Here is an 18,567-nt window from a genome sequence, read left to right as displayed (position 1 = left end):
AAAATGTACGGAGTACTATTTTATTTACCATATATTTACATAATTTTTTGTTCTTTAAAAAATTGTTCCAAAAAAATGAAAAATGCACTAAAGCATCACCTCGTTGTTTACATAGCATGACGCAGCCCAGGAAGTTTAGACTTCTGAAGAGTTAATTAAATATAATGAAGCAAAAATCAACATTATAAATTATATTAATTCAAATTTGAAGAAGCCCACATAGCTAGCTCCAGACTTCACGTCAATGCTCTTTAGTTTTTCTTCATTTACATCTCTCATTATGCCTTTCAAAAACTATTTTTTCATAATATTTCAATTCATTCTGATATGTATTTTTTCCTACATTTCTCCTTTTTCCAACAATTCCGCAATTGATATTTAGTCCAAAACTGGAAATTTCAAAGTAGTAAAAGACACTCCAACGATTTCAAAGTTTATTATAGGATTCGTTTTAATACATATCTATCGAACAAAAATATACATTTCAAAGAAAAACAAACAGGAAAAGATCAAAAGATTATCAAAAATCAACGAAGAAATCCTGCAGTATAAGCAAACTTACTATCATTTTCAAACAAATGTAAATCATAGAAATTTTCAATTAGAAAACAATAATCCCAACATATATTTGACACTTAAATAACAGAATATCAATGAAAACATTCAATATATACTAAAAAATAATTAATTTACAACATATACAAATACTTATCACATTAGACCTAGAGTTCTCTTCAAATTTGAACTTATATTTTATCATATCTGTTGCATCTACTATCAATTTTCAGCAGATTCCTAAAATGGTCGGAAAAAGTTTAGCATGAGGGAATGTAACAAACTAGACGACTATAAACTGATTTATGAACAGGAATTTAACAATTACTATTGAGTGCTGCTGATTCCAAGTGTTAAAACAAACAAGTATATAAGATTTTTTTTTCATATATCCTTACATCATATCTAAGGAACTTTAATATATGTTTGATCACTAAGCCTTAAACTGTGACTATTAATCATGTCGAAGCCACAGAAATTCGTTATATCTCACTTTCCTTCAAATAAAAAACAAAAACGGCCATATTTCATATTAGTTAAAATAATAAACCCAAAGTACACCTTATCTATTTCTCGATCGAAATGAATGATCTAATTATGTATTATGAATATCACCAAAGCAGTATATTTGAAAATGTGACTACTTTCTTGTTTGAAAAAAAAATTCTTTGTTCATCCGATACAGTTGCGTGCCATTCCTGCTACAGCTGTATCAAAACTCAATCGTCATCCTTATCATAAAAATCTGTTCCGAACCTAGCAGTTAAAATATATACAACAGCCTCATAAGTAGCCATCATGATAGCAGTGTTAGGTATCTGCCTGACTAGTTGGGTTGTGAGTCCCCTGTACACTCCTCTTAAGCCTTCTTCCTTGAAGACCAGCCCCACAGTTTGCCAGAATCCCGTGTATTTGTTACCTTCCTCCCTTAATCTTGTTCTAGCTACCTCGTGTGGATAAGCTATGCATGAGGCTACAGTTTTTGAGATCGCTCCGGCAATCATAAATTCGAAAAAGTCTTTGGAACACCTTTCATCCAGGCCTGTCGTCCTATGTTTTATCAGCTCGGCCTTGATGGCTTCGTATATCACAAAGTGGATTACAGTTTCTGAAATTCCCACGTAAGAAGCGGTTATGCCTTTGTAGAATCCCAGAATACCCTAGAAAGATATCAGAAATCAATTTGAATTGAAGAAATAAATGATAAGTGCTACAATGGAGATGGATGACAAATTTAACATAATATTTTTTTGGTGATTGGTACAATGAAATCATTTCTGCGTTCAAATTCAGTTCATTTTTCGATCCATCACATATTTCAAATCACAATAGATGGGTTGATCAATGTGGCTTTTCCTTTCTAGATGGCGCTGATGAACGTCAATATCGTAATATATCATCTTTATACAATGCTAGAAGAGGCCTTGAAGCCTCCGATACACATGATGCTCGAAGGATGTGATTTTTATCGAAGAAAGATAATATATTACTTGGAACTCACCGATTTGGCGTATATCCTGCGTACACACTCAAAGGCAGTTATGTTACTATGCTTGTTCAGGTCCAGCTGAAGCCTCGTCTTCACAAACCATATGGGATTAGTTAGTGTGCTTGCCATGAAGCCAGCGCAGGAGGCTGAGCAAACATGGACGATTGGAGAATCGGGTGGGAGGACCTTGTTCCAGAGCTGTTTCGATTGGGAGTAGGTGGCAAAATATATGGCACGTGATGGGGCCACGCCTACCAAGTTCGGACCAAGGCCTGCAAGAGAAGAGAAGCGTTCAAGCTATTTACAATTTCGTTAGATGGCGCTACTGTTGCTTGTTGATGCAATCGTGTATTTTGTGGAAGGACTGTGCACTTTTACAACTACTTTTTAGGTTTCAAGAGAAATTCGAAAAATATATTGACCGATAACAGTGTAGAGAAATTGTCAAAATTCTGTTATCATCAAGTTGTCCTCTTTATTCAAGCAAGAAATTTAATCATGTGGTATTTAGATTGTTAAAAATCACTTTGTAATTTTACCTCAAGTGTGTTACTCTAATTTTACAGAGGCTAAAAATGTGTAACAAAAATAACAACTATGTTTCAAATATTTCAAAGCATACGAAATTGTGTGCCGAAGTGCTGTAAATGTTGCATAATTCATAAAAAAATTCTTATTGATAAGAACTGCAGCATGAACAAACTTTTGACTGAAAATGCAGTAAATACTATCCAACAAAATTGATCATTGGAATATTGTTTAGACTAAATATATTACTTTGGAAGTGGTTCACTTTGAAGGTGTTTCAATAACTTTTTTAACATCGTAGTATCTAATGAAAACCCAATTATTGAATTATATAGCAGTACCAGTTTCTTAATTGTTGTCCATTTAAAGATTAATGTATTCCATAACATTCATCAGGTGAAAATTATTAATGAGCGGTTGTATTATCAAACTTGAAATGATACAATTTGATTAGGCACGATTTGAACTCGTTAAGTCGTTAAGAATATCTTTATTACAGCTGTTTGATAACGCTACTATCATGAGAAGCTTCATTTAATTGTTTTCAATTCCTAAATAAAGCAGTTCACAAAATAACAAAAACGATAATGTTGTTTTTTGAATCAAGCTGATAAGTTTTTGACACAAATAAATGATAAGATGTTTCTCCAATTCAATGACTTTTATCGAACAATTAATCGATTCATATTGAAAAAAAAAAACAAATTCAAACTGTCCACTTTTAGAAGAATTTTTCCATATTAAAAGAACTCTGCCAAAGATATGCACAATCTCTATCCTTAGATTCAAGTTTTGTATTATCTCCGGATTTTTAATGCAGATCTTGCATTATTGTATTGAATGATTTATCTGATAACTATATAAACACAAGTGTGTAGCATAGTAGGGTTCACATACATTGTACAAGTATACTCCACCAATATCTCTCCAGTTATGTTTAGGTTACTTCTCAAATATTTGATAAGCCAGTGGCAAAATATCAGTAATACCAACTTATCTGGGTCTACTCAGGTTGAACAGCACTTAATTCATATGCTGAACAGACCTCCATTATATTGGATTTTTGGTTTTTTGAAAAACATATATGCGTAGCATCAATTCGGTTCCAGCACATTCCTTAATTTGTTACATTAGTATTATTGAAGATTGGTTTTGAGATGAAAATGTGTAATTTAATTATTTTATCAAGTCTTAAAGTGTAATGTTTGCCACTGTATGAACCTACTACGTCAGCAATCCGGCACAGCTCTTTATTCCTGAAGTGTTTGACCTTGGACCGACCAATAGCATTTGAGAATTATCTCCAGAGACTATAGGCCTATATTGGTTCAACGTGAACTGGTAATGCTACATCCAAATTGACTTAAATTCCCTTTGCTTTACACATAGCTTTGCCACAAGTATTGTAATTGTTATTTGATTGACACAATGGATTGGGTTCAGAAATATAAGAACTTTTTAAGATTGAGCATCGAAGAGAAACTGGATATTGAATGGAATAGACGTTCTACACTTTAGAGTAATAAACATAGATAGAGGGAGCATATGTCATTTTCAGTAGGTAAGCAAATTTTGTCCCCAACATGAACTATCAAATTTGACATGAAGCGCGCGGAAATGAAAACATATCAGTGATACGATATTTCACTCAATTGGCGAGTTCTCCACAAAAAACGCACTTCTTATGTCCCATAGTGAATCAATGTTTCATATTAACTCAAAATATATTGAAATAAATACCTAAATATATCAGAAATTTAGAAAACAAACTTCAAGCGCGCCATACGACGTGAAACAGCCGATGACACTAGGAGAGCAAAAGTTGCCAAACCTTGGATTTCAGCAGGAAGATACAGAAAATAATAAATATTCTTCTCATTGTAAATTCGACAATTAGGAAAAATATCGGATTCCAAATATTCAAATTTGCATATTTAATCGGGAATCGCTCAAATAAAAATATTTCATTCAATATAATATACATTCATAACGATATAGTAAAATTGTGAATTTGAAAATATATCAAAATCCGACAACGTAATCTAACCATGTTAGGAACATGTAAAAATTGCGTATACTCCCTCTATGTATGTTAATTACTCTATGTTATACCCCAAGTCAGCTGAGGTAAACCTCATGCACCTCACTCCAAAGCTGGAGTCATTCCTCTCTCTCGCGTCTAAAATCGAGTTACCTTTGAAGAGCGCCATTGGTCCCTCGTGCTGGACGATGAGTTTAATGCATTGCGCGATAGAGGGCACGTGCGTCGGCTGCGGTGGCGCGTAACCTGAAAGAGCCACAACTTGAGGACGACAATGAGGGGCGGTGGTCCAGAACCTACGCCTCTGGTAGCCGCCGCTGTTCCCGTTCGGGCTGGGGAGGGTGCGGCATGTTGTCTTGTTTCCGGGAACCGGGTCCTGGGCTATGGGAGGCAGTTCTCCGATGAAACGGAAGCAGTTCTGGGAGGATTGCTGACGGGTCTTGACCACCTCCAGGGGGCAGGTGACTATGGCGCCGACGGTGCCTCCAACGCTGAAAAAAGAAGGGGCGAATGAAACGTTTGGATGATGATTTGTTTCAGCATCGTTAGTATTAGTGCTCAAAAGTGGTTCGGTTTGGAGCCAGGGTTGACATGTTGGGATATTTTTCCCCAAACGTTTGGGGAATTTTTGGACACTCTGGGGAAAACTTGGGGGAATATTTCATATGGTTTCAGTTTTTTCACTGCGGATGTTTGGGGTAGAAATATTGAAATTTAACATTATTTCTCTATTTCAGTATCGTAATGAGTTCATTACAATACTAAAAACAGTGCTATAATGATCCCATTACAGCATTGTTCTCAGTAATATTTTTCGTTTTGTGGTTGTCTACACTGACTTCCGATCCTATCAAATTTCAACACGCGTCAATTGCCAATACTATATACTATATGATTAAGATAAAGTGAAATGATTTGCAACTTTAATCGCATTTCTCTTAATTCTGGTGCTGTTGAATCGATTTCGTCAGACATAATTCAGGAATTTATTGCGTGATTCTGGGCAGTGTTTGAAACTGTTTAAGTGCAATAAACTTGAATTTTTGAAAATTGATGAAACATGGGACCATCATTTCACTCCGGAGTCCAATCGACAGTCAGCTGAGTGGACTGCACTCGATGAACAGAATTCAAAGCGAGGAAAAACACAACAGTCAGCTGGCAAGGTTATGTCATCAGTATTCTGAGATGCGCAAGATATAATATTCATAGATTACCTCTAAAGGGGCCAGACCATCAACAGCGATTATTATACAGCGTTATTTGGATGAAGGATGAAATAGTTAAAAAACGGCCCCATTTGAAGAGAAAAAGGTGCTGTTTCATCAAGACAATGCGCCGTGTCCAAAATCAATGAAAACAATGGCAAAATTGCATGAATTTGGCTTCGAATTGCTCCTGCATCCACCGTATTCGCCAGATCTGGCCCCCAGCGACCTCAAAAGAATGCTCGCTGGGAAGAAATTTGGCGCCAATGAAGATGTAATCGCCGAAACTGAGGCCCATTTTGAAGCGAAAGACAAATAGTACTACAAAAATTATATCGAAAAGTTGGAAGATTGCTATAATCGCTGTATCGCCCACGAAGGCAACTATGTGGAATAATAAAATCGAATTTTGTTTGAACCGGGAACTTTTCACTTGGCCTGTTATTGTGTCAACAGAACTTTATAAGCATGGAGATGAAAATCCACATGAAAAATACGCCATAACGTACCGTAAGAGAGGCCCAAATGTTGTGCGCGCCGAAATTTGGATCTTCTTCCACACTTTTACTCTACTTACAGTAGCAATATTTTCGATCGAGCGTGTATTTTTAATCTATAATGAGCAGTAAAGCCAACTAATACGACCACTCAATTATTATTGCATTGAGAACCTAAGAGGTTAACGATTTTCAATTTGTTGTTGTCCGAGATTATTTCGAATAGGGATTTTCAAGCACCCAATGGTCAGCTGGCTTTAGTTATTGCGTCAACTGTACCTTATAAGGATAGAGATGAAAATCCAGATGGAAAATACACCATAACGTGCCGTAAGAGAGGCCCAAATGTTGTGCGTGCCGAAATTTGGGTCTTCTTCCACACTTTCACTTACAATATTTTCGGTCGAGCGTGTATTTTTGATCTATAATGAGCCGTAAACAATTATCCAAAGCCAACTAAACACGACTCAATTATAATTGTGTTGGGAACTTAAGAGGTTAACAATTTTCAGTTTGTTGTTGACCAAGATTATTTCGAATAGGAAATCTTCCGTTCTGGAGTCACGGCAAAGGTATTATGACCAGATTAGAACCACATTGTGTTTTCGTCAAATCTGATTGGAATAAGAGGAAACTTTGGCACTAGAATGTAAACAAACCGTTACTTATATGCTTTCACGTATCAATTTTAACATTCACTCTTATTATGCCCAGAAGTTACTTACGTTGGTGTGTAATTTTCAACGGGTGCTAATTTTAAACCAAGTAGTTACGATATTTAGAACTGCACTTTGAGGTAGTTAGATTGGCGTCACACTTTGCCTCCGGTTTCTGATAAACATATCAATTTTCTGTAAATCGATTACCATAATAATTTAGAGTCCAATCGAGCAAAGTCAAATCTGCACTCATTTTCATTTGACTATTTACACCAATCCACCTTGAAAATTTCACACCTATGAATTAGCTGAGAAGCGATCACCCGTTCAAGTACTGATATCGCCCAGCGCTGCTTGGCTTTAGATTATCTTTTCACACGAAATAACTAGGTTTGTGATTTTTCAGATCTCATTTGATTATGTTCCCTTGGACATACAAATTAGTTGAAATTTGGCGAAAAGGCTCCAAGAAATAAAATTTTTGAATAAGAAGTACATACGCTTCTAGATGAACGGTTTGATCGAGGGGGTAACCACTTCCGAAATCGATGTAATTCTGAAACACGAAATCCCGAAATCATCATCCGAAATCCCGAAATCGCCACCGAAATCACGAAATCATCTCCGAAATCCCGAAATCACCTCCGAAATCCCGAAATCACCTCCGAAATCCCGAAATCGCTACCGAAATCACGAAATCGCTGTCGAAATCCCGAAATCGCTACCGAAATCTCGCAATCGCCGCGCCGTCGAAATCACATTTCTCGCAATCAATGGAGTGTGCGCAGTGGCTAAGGCACTGACGTTTGTTATGTTACATATTCAGAGGTTAGGTAACAGTTTTAGCACGATTTTCTTTTCTTGAGTTAATCAAGTGGAAGTATTTGGAAGAGTGTGTAGACGAGGAAAAAGGCAAATTTGGAATTTATGATTTCAATGAGCTCTGATAGAGATGCTGATGAAGAAATTGTTTTGGATTTCGAAACTAAGCGGTCATTGAATTTGACGATACAAAGGAGATCGGGGTCGAGCTGAATATACAGGGTGTCCCGGAAGTAATTGTACATACTCTTATTAAAAAAAAAAAGAATTGAATAAATATAAGAGGTAGAGTAGGGCTACGTGAGTACGGATCGACGGAAAAAAATCAATTTCTGTCTTTCCTTGGAAAGCACATGGGGATTTTCATATTCATGGAAATAATGAAATCAAAATAATAACCAAACTTGTCGGTGGAATTTATAGAAATTTGGGATGTTATTGACACATACCGAGGTTGAGTCAGAGATATTAATTACTTCAATATCCCATTTAAAGTGTTCAGGTTAAAAATATTACTTTGTATTTCGAATTTGAAATGAATCGAAATGAATTGTTTAGATTTTCAAAAAGAGCATAAATTTTTGCTTTAATATGCGGTATCATTCAAAGTTGTCACATCTAACATTCTTTTTTTATGAACTTTTGAAATTGGAAAAAGTTCGAAAAATTTGATTTATCCAGGATAGAGGTATCTCGTGAAAATCGCGAATGAATATAAAATCTTCTCAAAACACAGTGAACGTCTATAAGATGGTAAGAATATGCTAATATATGAAATAATTCATTCACAACAATAAAAAACAGGAAAAAAATATGCTCAAAGACGAATTATGAATTCCTCGGAAATATTTTGTGGTCATTTTCTATGCTGAAAACATACTGAGAACTGAAATTTGAAATAGTTATCAGTTATTTGTTGGGATCTCGGTGGTGATTCAAATATTGCTATGAAATTTACGAATTATCAAAATTACCAATTTGACAAATAGAGCATTTGCTATAATATTGTTTTTGTTAGGAGTTGAAAATCTAAAATTTTGTATTATCTGTTCAACATTTCCAAAGATGCAATATTTTTTTATAAATAAAATTAATTTTACGGCATTCAAACAATTTTTAAATTTGGAAAAAAAGTACCTCCTCCAGCGGGACTCGAACCACAACCTCCGAATAACTAGTTCGAGTTTGAGTTGGGAGGTTCTGGGTTCGAGTCCCGCTCGAGGATGTAATTTTTCTGAATTGAAAAATTGTCTGAATGCCGTGAAATTAAGTTCATTTATCAAAACACAGACATTAAACGATTATTCACGTATTTTTAATAAAGAAATCATCCAAAATCGCCCGAAATCCTCCGAAATCCCCGAAATTCTCCGAAATCCCCGAAATCATCCGAAATCCCTCCGAAATCCCTCGAAATCCTCCGAAATCCCCCGAAATCTTCATGATTTCCGAAATCGGTGTATCTTTTTCACGGAGTGATTACCCCCTCGGGTTTGATACTATTGTTATTGACATCAATCTTCTGCAATATATAAATGTATATCATTTACTTTGGGGAGAAGTTATTCCCTTGGACATACAAATTAGTGGAAATTTGGCGAAAAGGCTCCAAGAAATTAAATTTTTGAATAAGAAGTACATATGTTCTAGATAAACGGTTTGAATCTATTGTTATTGACATCGATCTTCTGCAATATATAAATGTATAGCATTTACTTTGGGGAGAAGTTATTATCACTATTATTTTAGAACGAATTACTAATGAGAAAAGAAATGATATACATTATCAATTCCTCTGAAACGATTGAGTTGATTTTGACCATTAATGTACGGATGAATTCAGGCTTCAAATCCCTGGAAGTCTTCCAGTCATTTTATCGTTTGAGTGCGTTGCAATGTTTTGCAAGATAAGAGTCAATGATAAAACATTGTGTAAAATTTGCGGAATCCTTGTAATTGTTTCAGTACTGTTATTCCTTTTATTGTGTTGGTCATGTTCACTGATATGTTAACTATTCAGCGTTATTTATTGTTAGTTCACTTATACAGGGTGTTTTACAATTTCTATGAAAGTTTGAGCTTTGATAGCTTAGCTCAATTTATTTTCTATGAACATAGTTCCAATTCGTTTAGAAGTTACAAGAATTTAAAAAAAATTATCCTGTGACAAATCCGTTCATTCTTCCATACATTGTAGAAGTTAGAACAAAAACGTGCGGGAATATCTCAGTTTCACACAGATTTCATGCTGTACAATATTTATGGAAATTAATTAATTTCAATAAAAATTAAGTGAATTAGAAAAAATGATCTATAACACAGAGGGCTCATTCAGACACTCGATCGTTCTAAATCTCTTGGAAGAATTTCCATGTCTTTTGCCATTGTTTGTATAAATATCTATTTCATTTTTTAATTAAATGTAGGTTGACAAAAGAAAATATCGGTTGATATGACACCTTGTGTTATTTTAATCATTCATCTGACACTTGATGTACGTTTTAAAAAAATGCATTCTTTTACAACTCAAAAGTATGCAGATATTGTGTTTGAATGTAAGTATTCTAATGGAATACTCATTGAAATTTGCCCTATAGGTCATTCAGCCAACTGAATTGAATGAAGAAAAAAAATAAAGAAAATGTAATATTGTCCTTGGACAACTCTTCGATTAGTGTTCTGCGTGTAGCTACTAATCTTCATTTATCAACAAATTTTGAATGGCGTGTCTTAAAAAGAGAATTTTTTTATCCATTTCATAGACTAAATGTATACAAGCTTTATATTCTGGCGATGTCCCACAGTGGTTATAATTTTATCGATGATTACTTCGACAACATGCACAAAATAATAGATTTATTTTGCTTGTCATGCCATCCGACGAGGCTTGTTTTGCTAAGGACTGTATCAACAACAATCATAATAAACATGTATGTTCACTGTATAAAATCCATATGTAATTGAATCAATACGATTACCAACGTTTGGGGTGGGATTCTCAACAATGATTTGATGTCGGTATAAAAATCGTTTGAATGCAGGTTTGTATACAAGTTTTTTGGGCACAAACTTTTTGACTTTATGATGATCTTGACGCTTGAGTTCATCATTGTTGAAAAAGTGTGATATAAGCACGATGGTGCACTAAGAGATAAGAAATTGCTTGGTTAAATGAAAATTTCCCGAACGAATGGAAAGGTTAAGTGGGATCTGAGCCATGGCCATCTCGATCGCCGGATCTTAATCCGTCAGTAATTTTTTTAGGGCACATATGAAGCAGCTTGTTTATCACGTTGAAATCACAACTTATCAACAATTATTTGATAGAATTCAAGACGTAGCAAACCAAATAAGAAACGAACCAAATTTGATACGCTGAGTAACGGAATTTTTACTTCATCGATGTGAGGCTTGCATCCAATTCACATATCGAACAATTTTTATTATCTCAATGCATTTTATTTTCATTCGCCATAATTTGTATTTCTTATTGTTGAAGAAGTTTGATACAATGTTCGTAGCTCAAACATATTTCTGAATTCGACAATTTCTCTTTAAATATTTGTAACTTCTAAACGAAAAAAAATTGGACCCATGTTCAAAGGAAAAAAATGTTCAGAATGAGTGCAGCTATCTTCTGCCAAAGTTTTTAATACAGATAACGATTAATGGGTGATTTGAACTTCGAAAATCGATACTTTCTAACAGTAAATTTTAATGCAGTAGCGTAGAAATCATGTCGTCTGCAGGATTAATCCTTGAATTTTTAAACGTTTCATCAACACGCTTTCACTCAATAAGAATTGATGTTAATATACAGGGTGTTCGGAAAAATGAGAGAAATCTCTCGAATTCAGATAAAACATAAAAAATAAGATGACAAATTCCCATCATTTTTTTCTTAGCGGTCCTCCCTACATACTCCTAAATCACGTCACTGGAAATCCATTTTAGTGAAATAAATTTCAAACTACTTAATATAATTCAAAGAAAATTTGATATAAAGAACAGTGGTGAGGACCTCTTTAAATACTACCCTTCAATTAAGCTCTATTAGTTTACCAGGGGCGGACTAGGTTGTACATTTTAATACTTGCATTTTCAACGCCCTGTATGATAAGGAGTAGAAAATACAAATTTGGATAGCTTGAACATTGAAGCTAAAAAAAAAGGTACTCTTGATTATCGTCGATAAAATGAAACGTTTTCGAAAAACAAAATAACAAAGGAATACATTTTTTTATTTCTATCAAAAAGAAACATGAATTATAATTTTTTAGTTTATGTAGCTAGCCATGATAGAAATCAATTACCGTTTTAGTGAAATAAAGGAGAGTTAGTGTTCAGCCGATCAGCGGTACTACACTGGCTCCCGCCGAGTTTTCGGAATGTTATCTCCAAGAGCGCTGCTTGCTCTCGAAACGAGAAAGCTCAATCTACCACTGCGGGTTCGCTTCGCCGATGTTTGACGTTCTATAAATAGCTGGGCGTTTTCTAAATGCGTCGGCTGTCCTGTGCCGAAGCTGAATAAATTACTACCTACATGTACTTATTGTACGGTTACGATCGTATACAAACCATTTATACCTTGTCTAGGTCGTACTATATTTCTATGATTGCACAGATTGGAAACGTCAACAAACACTCTACATAGAACCCCCATAAAGATAGCAAAACCACTTTGGGCTTTTCGATTTTTTCCTGGCCTTACTTTTAGGCTAATTTATTACCAAAATAAAAAATTGTTTGCTTTCAATTGTGAGAGAAATCGTGGGTTCTGTAAACCATAATTGTAGGCTAAAAAAAAAAGGACGAAAGATTTATTCGCAACGTTGGAGAATACAAATCAACCCAACAAAATCGAAACTCATCATTTTCAATCATAAAATCAACGCCAACTCTCCCAATACAATAAAGCTTGGAAGTGACACAATTACTCCAGCAGATTCATGCAAATACCTGGGCATAAAGATTTACAACTTCAGAGCCTCGTTCAGAGCACTCTTAAAATCCCAGAAGAAGCTATCACATGAGGTGGGCACTTTAGATCTCTTACCTATAAAAACATGGAAATCTGCATAAAATAGCTAGTAAACGATATACCAAATGATATGCAGACTTTTATTGTACTATGGACATAAAATATTCTCAAATTCAATAAGAACAGCTCTGAAAACAATTGAAGTAGTGGAAAGAGCTTGCTTACGAAAGATTACAAAACTAAGACATCCTAACAACCTCCTCAACAACCCATCCAATCAGCTTTTATATCAGACAACGGAAATAGAACCAATATTGGAAAGAATGCAAAAACTCAGAAAAAAATTCATCACAATACAAAATAATACCAACATAATGGAGCCATTGATACACCACTACAATAGAGCATGTGCACCAAGGACAATGTTGCCAGCTTTCCATTTTTCGAACACTCAAAATCACTGGAATAATAGTTTTTTGTTATATTTTCTAATAATCCAGTCATGAAGAACCCACTACTACTCACATTTGAACCCACTACCAAACTCCTTGATTTAAGCGTTTTTAAAAAAAAATCTAGGTTCTGCTAGCTTTACCGTTCAGCTAGCAGAACCCAACTGTAAAGAAATTCTCAGAACTAATCTACTCGGACAATAATTTTAGGCTCTACTGCTGATATATTACCTAATACGAATCTTATTGCACCCCAGTTTTTAGAACATATCATGGGTTCTACTAGATCAGACTATCCATAAAAAACCAATTCGCCTCGCAATTAGCTTTTTGGTTCTGTCAGCTCAACGTTAAGCTAGCTGAACCCGCGATTTCTCCCACAATTGAAGAGCAAAACAATTTTCAATATGGTAATAAATCAGCTTTAAACTATGGCCAGAAAAAAATTCTCAAATTTCTCTCTATATACATATATATATATGTATATTCACAATTAAGGAAATTCTAAGCATTATATCTTTCCATATTTGAATGACATAACCTGAACACAAATGACATAAGAAATGTCAAAAAAGAATATACAATGTTGGCAATATAATAATTTTCAATTGTATCATTCCTATTGCAAAACCCTCGGCAAAACCCCATATATTGATTAGACTTTTAGAGGCAAAAGTTGATGAGTCTTTAAATTAATTGAAGAATCACTATCCATAGATTAGGCATATAAGACTATACGTATTAACGTAGACCATCCTACTCCACACCCTCAAACTCAATCAAATCATCAATTATATAATTTATCGAATAATCCATCTGTCCAGACAAGTGAAATTGTAACTCAAGTACGTGCAATATTATGGAATAACCTTCAACATTGCAACCTTTTGAGATCATCGGGTATAAGTAGGTCTAGTTCATTCGTTCACTGTAATTGAACCAGCGCCCTCTTTACTACGTAAACTTATCTTGAGGCCAATAGTTTAAAATGAAAAAACCCTGCAAATTTCAAACTGTGGTTTATTATTTCCTACTTCAGAGCAAAATATCTCGACACGAGACGAAAAAATTCAAAAATATCAATGTAAAAAAAGATTATAGGAAGCGAAATCACGTGATGTGAAATGTTCAACCAATCAAAACATCAATTGGTTGGGGCTCTTGTGTAATTATTATTGGATCATGTGAACAGCCTGAAATTTTGAACGGAGCCAGGCCTTACTATTTTATATATCTACAACCAAAATTTCAACTTCGTCGGTTTTGTGGTCACAGAAATATGGGGTAATTTTTTGTTCGACATTCTTCTTGAATTTTCTATGGTTCTAATGGTTCGAAAAGCTTGTTATTTCACACGAAGCATGATATTATTGTTAAATATTTACTAACACTATCTCTGTTCGGGGAACGAGCGCTCAAACACCATCGTGAAACCTGTTCTAACAGTATCCGTATGCGCTGCGTATTTATTTACGAAAATCAAAATCACAGGAGGCGTGGGACCGTTGCAAAACCGATTTTATTCAGTTGTTTTTCTCGCGTTGACCTTGAACGTTAGGAATTTCGCATTCGCTTGTTTTTACGACAGTCTTTTTAAACGTCGACGATGATAACAATATAATAATGTTATGATTATCAATAAATTATCAAGGAAATAATGGAAGCATACATGAGGAAAATATCCATGTTTGTATTATCAGTTTTTTATTTACGTCCAGTGCAATGAGGTTACACAAGGCTCTGTTTTGGGCCCTTTCATTTGAAGGAATGACCAATCGTTCCCAAAGTTTTTCAATGTTTTTCCGGGCTTCCTATTTCTTTATAGTGAAATAGATAAGGAATGAACTGCTGATAAGCCGATATTATACAGTACAATCCATAATATAAAGAATTTCAAGAAAATTATCGTTATTTAATACGAAATATGGAAATAACGAAATCTGTGTTTCCATTGTTAAAGTTATTAATTTCCAGATTTCATTGGAGGTTAATATAATTTCGATATGTGTACTTATTTTTCATAGGAAGTAGAATAATAATTTAATTCATATATTTTGTTATCTAAGTACATTCAATGCTTCTCGATATTTTACAAGGTGTCCCAAATTCAATGCTCACTGAAACTATAGAAAACTATAAGACTTAGTGAGAAAATCTTCAAGGGCCCCCGATCTCTTTTTTCGAAATAATGAGATATCAGAAATCAGATCATAGATATCTAGATTTGTTCTCAAGTTACAGGGCGTATCTAAAAAATTACTGTTCCAAAAATTTCGCTATATCTTGGTTTCTGTTCCCAGTTATTCAAAAAATTCTTAAACGTTTTTATTCTAGTAATTTTTATTGTTTATAAGATACTCATAACAGATCATAGAAATTAATTATCGTTCAAAAGATATAGAGGAGAGTTGATATTTTTACAAATGGGACACCCTATATTTTTCAAAGCAGTTTTAAGCCGCAGATTCTGAAAAGTCATCAAAAATTCAGGTAGACTAGGAAGTAAAACGGCTATAATCAAAAAAGGGTCGACTTCAATCAACAAACTTTCTTCAATAGAAAACATTGAAATAACCGTAGTTTTCTGATTACATTAACTTCGTATAATCAACTGAGTAAGTGTAGTATCGAAAATCCTGAAGATTAAGTACCTTTCAGCATCATTGAATAGATACCAAACCACTATTTACCTAATGAAAGACCAAACCACATAAGAAAAGCAATCGGGTTTTTCCAGAATTTCCAATCAACTGAAGAGCTACAATGCGTAATGCCGAACTTTATGGTTTCCTCTCAAATAATGAACAATTTATCTCAGTTCAAACAGGGAAAGGTTATCTTCTGAAACCTTACAATTTAATTATTTCCTTCAATTCATTAAATGTATTCAAGTAATAAAATAATTTGGAAATCTTTATTCCCGTTTGAAAGAAGTATTCCCATTCACAGCTATTTCTGAAGAACTATAAATGACTAAGACTAAGAAAAAACTGCCATCAGAATCCTTGTACCAAGCGGGTAAAAATCTGACGTAGTTAGATCGGCGAAAATTGCAGGTCATGCGACCAATTCGTTCTTTCATTCGGTTCAAGTGTCTTCTAGTAGGTTATTGTTCTAGGAAGATAGGGTTTGGTTCTGAACTAGAGCCACACAGGAAAACTTCGAATGCGAAATCTTTAAACATGCCTGATCAGATGCATTATATGGCAATTTGAAATCATACTCAATATCATCCAAATATTCTATCAGGGGTACAAATAGAATCATAACACAGATGAGATCTTATTAAAATAACGATAAATGTTTAACATCGAGTAAAACCTTTAGAGAACAAACAGTATTATGGATACATCCCCTAAAATGATGAAACCTCCACCATACAAAGTTAATGTTTGTCTTGCACGATCAAAATCAAAGTAAGCTGGATGATATCCACTTTTCAACCAAGCATTTGTTATATATAAAACGTCTAAAATAGAAATATTAGAGGAAATATTATTTCAGAGTCACGCTAAATTTATTCCTATATTCAATTTAATGTTTTTCATATCTACGTGAAGATTTAGATGGGTTTTCATCGACCTTGGTCATGCAATAGAAATATTGATTATGAAATAATGCAGCTGCAGAAGCACGCAAATACGTGAATCATAGTAAAAGAATCAGATAGAAGAATTTGGGTTTAAATATTTTATATCAATAAGTAATATTAAATATTTTATATCAATAAGTAATATTCTGACTTCGGTTTTTGACATCTACTCTTCAATGAATAAAAATTTTGGTAATCTTCACTATTGTGTAACTGACATTAGGGCATAATTATACAGCCTAAAAAGACCACATAAGAGGTAATTACACAAAATTTTAAAGAAACCAAAACCCTAGAAAGGATAGGTTTTAATTGTTAAGCACCACTTGTATAATATCTAACCATTATTGCTTGCCCCAGTTAGTATTTCTTTCAAGCATAATCACTTTATGTAGAAAAGTTTTATAAACAAATACTTAATATAGAATTTAAACGATGACAGCTTATTAACCTAAGTTTATGCAAGTGCCGAACATAAATAAACAAAACATATGGTCAATTTAAATTTTACAATGAAACTTATTTTCCACACAATCAACGAGGTTGAATGTTTATAGCATGATTCAATTACAATACCACGTGTAGTTCTTTAAAAAAAATATTTTCTATTTGTAAACAAGTTAAGTTGTTAGTTTCAATTACTATGTTCTGTGCCTAGATAATATCGTGAAAATTGCGTATCAGAAATCAGAATTATTATAGATTTTTAAATCAAATCAAATGAAATTAAAATTTAACAATTTACACTACAGACAATTGTAAATTACATGTTGTAATTGCGTTTCATTTTCACTAAAAACTTTTAATGCCTCCACCTATTTTAGTTTATAATAGGCTGATAATGAAGATTTATCATCTATGTCAATATAAATCATAGATAAATTCTAATAGGAATGGTTTTTCAGGCAGGGGGTACAACGTCCATGCACGTTGTTTGAAAATAAACTATATTCAGAGAATTCACCCACGTAAGTATATAGTACGCAAGCAAATAAATAAGCACTATGAATTTGAATTATCATTACATAATAATACGTAACGGAGTTCACTGGTAGGTTCAGTTCAGATGATGCGGTTTTGGGATTATGAATGGAAATTACAATACTATGGAAAATACATACCCCCCAGCGACTAGATGAATAACTGATTCCCTCTGGGACATAATCCCTGGGAATATAAAACACTATCAGGACGTTATCGGAAATTACACTGACATCGCAAATTTGTAATGACACGATCACTTCAACTACTGAGTTACATGTTCACAAATCTACTATTTACATTTCACTGTTCTCCTTGATCTTCTACACCCTGAATTAAGAATTTCGGGAAATATAAGACACTTTCTTTCAGGAGAAAATTGTGTGAACGTGACTGAACGCTCGTATCACTGAACTGAACAACTTTAATGTGGGATCCTGTTTGTTTTGATCATAGAGTCGATTTTCGCTGGAGTCCCCTCCTTGTCAGAAGCGCCAGACATGCCACGGTCACGTGGTCTTGTTTACCCGGTATTTTTGTCCTAAATTCAAAATTAGCTCCAATGAGAGCTAATTTTGTTTTTTCTTCAAGTATTCAAAGTTTCAGAGGTTAAATAACTCAATACTATTCTATGAAATATAAATAAAGTCAATGAGATCGATGTTCACTCGTAAATGTGACCTGTGATATTTCAACTGCCTCAGCCGAAGTAGATGTAAAAATAAATCATCATGTTGAATTTTGCAATACTCTTTACAAGCA

The 18,567-nt window shown here is 34.1% G+C and overlaps 1 protein-coding gene across 2 annotated transcripts; it reads right to left on the bottom strand.

Annotated features, from left to right (window-relative positions):
* Nucleotides 1–420: 420 nt before the first annotated feature.
* LOC123682849 (solute carrier family 25 member 36-A) lies at nt 421–18,516 on the bottom strand. Of its 2 annotated transcripts, XM_045621650.1 has the most exons (5): nt 17,946–18,516; nt 4,914–5,104; nt 4,767–4,859; nt 2,057–2,316; nt 421–1,715 (listed from the first exon to the last, which is right to left on the bottom strand). In XM_045621650.1, exons 1-5 carry the CDS (start codon nt 17,984–17,986, stop codon nt 1,275–1,277), a joined length of 1,026 nt encoding a protein of 341 aa, XP_045477606.1. In that variant the 5' UTR covers nt 17,987–18,516; the 3' UTR covers nt 421–1,274. The 2 variants fall into 2 exon arrangements, with proteins under 2 accessions (XP_045477606.1, XP_045477605.1); XM_045621649.1 differs by having other exon boundaries at nt 4,767–5,104; nt 17,946–18,507.
* Between the last annotated feature and the right edge of the window lie 51 nt (nt 18,517–18,567).

This window comes from Harmonia axyridis, chromosome 6 (assembly GCF_914767665.1).
Source record: "Harmonia axyridis chromosome 6, icHarAxyr1.1, whole genome shotgun sequence".
In the NCBI taxonomy this organism is placed as follows: Eukaryota; Metazoa; Arthropoda; class Insecta; order Coleoptera; family Coccinellidae; genus Harmonia; species Harmonia axyridis.
The sequence above is the reverse complement of the archived record's forward strand: the minus strand, read 5'-3'. Positions and strand labels throughout refer to the sequence as shown.

Bases quoted from the DNA above. Each gene is read 5' to 3' on its own strand.
- LOC123682849 (XM_045621649.1), bottom strand. From the start codon at position 17,986: ATGTCCCAGAGGGAATCAGTTATTCATCTAGTCGCTGGGGG. The intron at 2,317-4,766 runs GTAACTCGATTT...CTTCTCTTGCAG, and splicing joins ACCAATGGCGCTCTTCAAAG to GCCTTGGTCCGAACTTGGTA. The intron at 1,716-2,056 runs GTGAGTTCCAAG...ATATCTTTCTAG, and splicing joins GCAGGATATACGCCAAATCG to GGTATTCTGGGATTCTACAA.